Source organism: Aplysia californica, unplaced genomic scaffold (genome assembly GCF_000002075.1).
Source record: "Aplysia californica isolate F4 #8 unplaced genomic scaffold, AplCal3.0 scaffold00733, whole genome shotgun sequence".
NCBI lineage: Eukaryota > Metazoa > Mollusca > Gastropoda > Aplysiida > Aplysiidae > Aplysia > Aplysia californica.
The window spans coordinates 197411-199633 of NW_004798003.1; the positions used below are offsets into that span (position 1 = coordinate 197411).

The 2223-nt window shown below is 40.4% G+C and overlaps 1 protein-coding gene across 1 annotated transcript in view; it reads right to left on the reverse strand.

The window, feature by feature from the left end:
* The window catches only part of LOC101848321 (regucalcin), a 26611-nt gene that overhangs the window by 5044 nt on the left and 19344 nt on the right, over positions 1-2223 (reverse strand). The window contains exon 4 of the mRNA XM_005108910.3: positions 182-400. Within this exon, the coding sequence (XP_005108967.1) occupies positions 182-400 (219 nt within the window). The remainder of the gene's footprint in view (positions 1-181; positions 401-2223) is intronic.

Below are 2223 nucleotides of genomic sequence, written 5' to 3' on the forward strand. Positions count from 1 at the left end.
ACACACACACAGAGGTACACACACACACACACACAGAGGTACACACACATACACATAAACACATTAACATTTACACACACTCACATTTACACACACCACACAGCGCCCATCCCCACATCATCCCGCTAAACAAAAGTCGTTGGTCTAAATTCCAAAGTCCACTTTCATCACTATAACTGACCAATATCTCCTTTCTCCAGGTCGAAGTCGTAGGCGAAGACACAGTTGTGACCAGTGTCCGCGTGGAACAGGGTCCGGTTGTCCAGAGTCCAGTCGATGCCGTTGCTGACCTTACGTCCTCCGTCCATGCGCGTGGCTTGACCATCAGGGGTCACCCGGTACAGGCCGCCATTAGCCTCAACACCACTCGGGGGTTTGGTGAAGTCTAGGGTCATGGTGCCTATTTGGAGGTGGGGGTGGGGGTGGGGGTGGAGGTGGGGGGTTAGCATACATCAATATATTAATATTACATATATAAACATAATATGGAACTATAATGTGAGTCACTGGAGTTGAAATCAGACCCTCGTCAAAATAATTAAATCAAAGAAACTGCAATTTGTTCGTTTTTTTTATTGGGGGGGGGGGGGCACCTTTTATGTACTTTTAAAAACACATTCTGTGTGGGTTTTTCTGAAAAATGTTGATCAAAGGCATAAAAAAATGTACATTTGCAGTTTCAGTTTCCAAGAACACTCAAGTTTTCAAAGTCACCAAACTTTGGTGTGCATTTTCTCGCTAATTTTACATCTGACCCAAGACGACCCCCACTTCCTTCAACTGCAAATATCTCGAGTTCTATTCATGTTAGATAGATGGATGCTTTTTCACAGAAAGCAAGACAAATGGAGTAGCGTTCAAAAGATATAAATAACTCCACATGTCCCAAAAACGAAGAGCTCCTGATTCCACACACCATTTCTTTTACATTACATTGACAGTCTCTTAAAAGCCGTAGACGGTATTTATTAAAGCATTGCAGTAATGTGCTATATGGGTTTAACCCTATCCGTACGTCGTGTTTTACTATCGTATCCATACGACGTAGGAAACTCTGTGCCGTTAATCCGGTCTGTACGCTTTGCATAGCAGTCTGTCAAAATGATTTTTTTGAGAAATACTGAAAGTTTCAAAGAGATCTTCGAACTAGAAATGTTCTAAAATGGGAAGAATACAACCCGGAGGTACAAAATGACCCCAGGACGTACGGATAGGGTTAAACGATCTGGCACAACAATATCTTTCTAATCAGTTATAAAAGTACATGTATGCTCCATTTCGACAGTCACGATCCATTTACAAAAGAGAACTTAAGACTGTACTTTGTACAAATTTAAACTGCTCCCTACGTGTAGAATCTCTCTCTCTCTCTCTCTCTCTCTCTCTCTCTCTCTCTCTCTCTCTCTCTCTCTCTCTTTCTCTCCCCCCCCACCCAATGGTCCTTCATTAAAAAAAAAGAAGCCAAAGTTGACCGCCCTTCGGAATGGTCTAAATTACACATTCGGCTAAAATATGTGAGGCAGCGTGGAGGAATCAGGCTCTCGTCAATTTTTGGGCATATTGAGTTATTGGTATTATCTTAAAGCGTGTTCATTTGTCTTGCTTTCAATGAAAAAAATTACCCATCCATCTTCAATAGAAGTGGAGATATTTTGGATTGAAGGAGGTTGGGGGGGGGGGGGGGGGTCACCTGGTTTAAGAGGTAAAATTAGCGAGAAAATGTCCGCCAAAGCTTGGTAAATTCCAAAGCTGGAGAGTCCATGGAAACTGTAAATTTATATTTTGGTTCCTTTAATCAACGCTTTCGGTGAAATCCTCAAAGGAATGTGTTTGTAAATGGACATAAAAGGTCTTGAGCCAAAAAACAAAAATTTGATAAAAATTGCTAAGCAGGGAGAAAACAGCTGTTTTCTTCGATTTTATTATTTTGACGAGAGCCTGATTCCACCACGCTGCCTCACATATATTGTTTAAACTAGCAGTTTGATTCTTCTTTTAATTTGTGTGATCAGCAGCTGTCTTTTTGTGAATGTGTTCTTTTGTCACGTTACGGAGAATTGTTTTTACATTAAATGGACCGGTACAATATGTGAAAGCTGTCAGTGTGTAATTGTAAACTGTTCTTTTGTTCTATTTTACTTCATTGTAAAGCGTATACAATCACCATTGAGTGTATGTCATGCAGACGTGATCTTTATTATTATTATTATTATTATTATTACT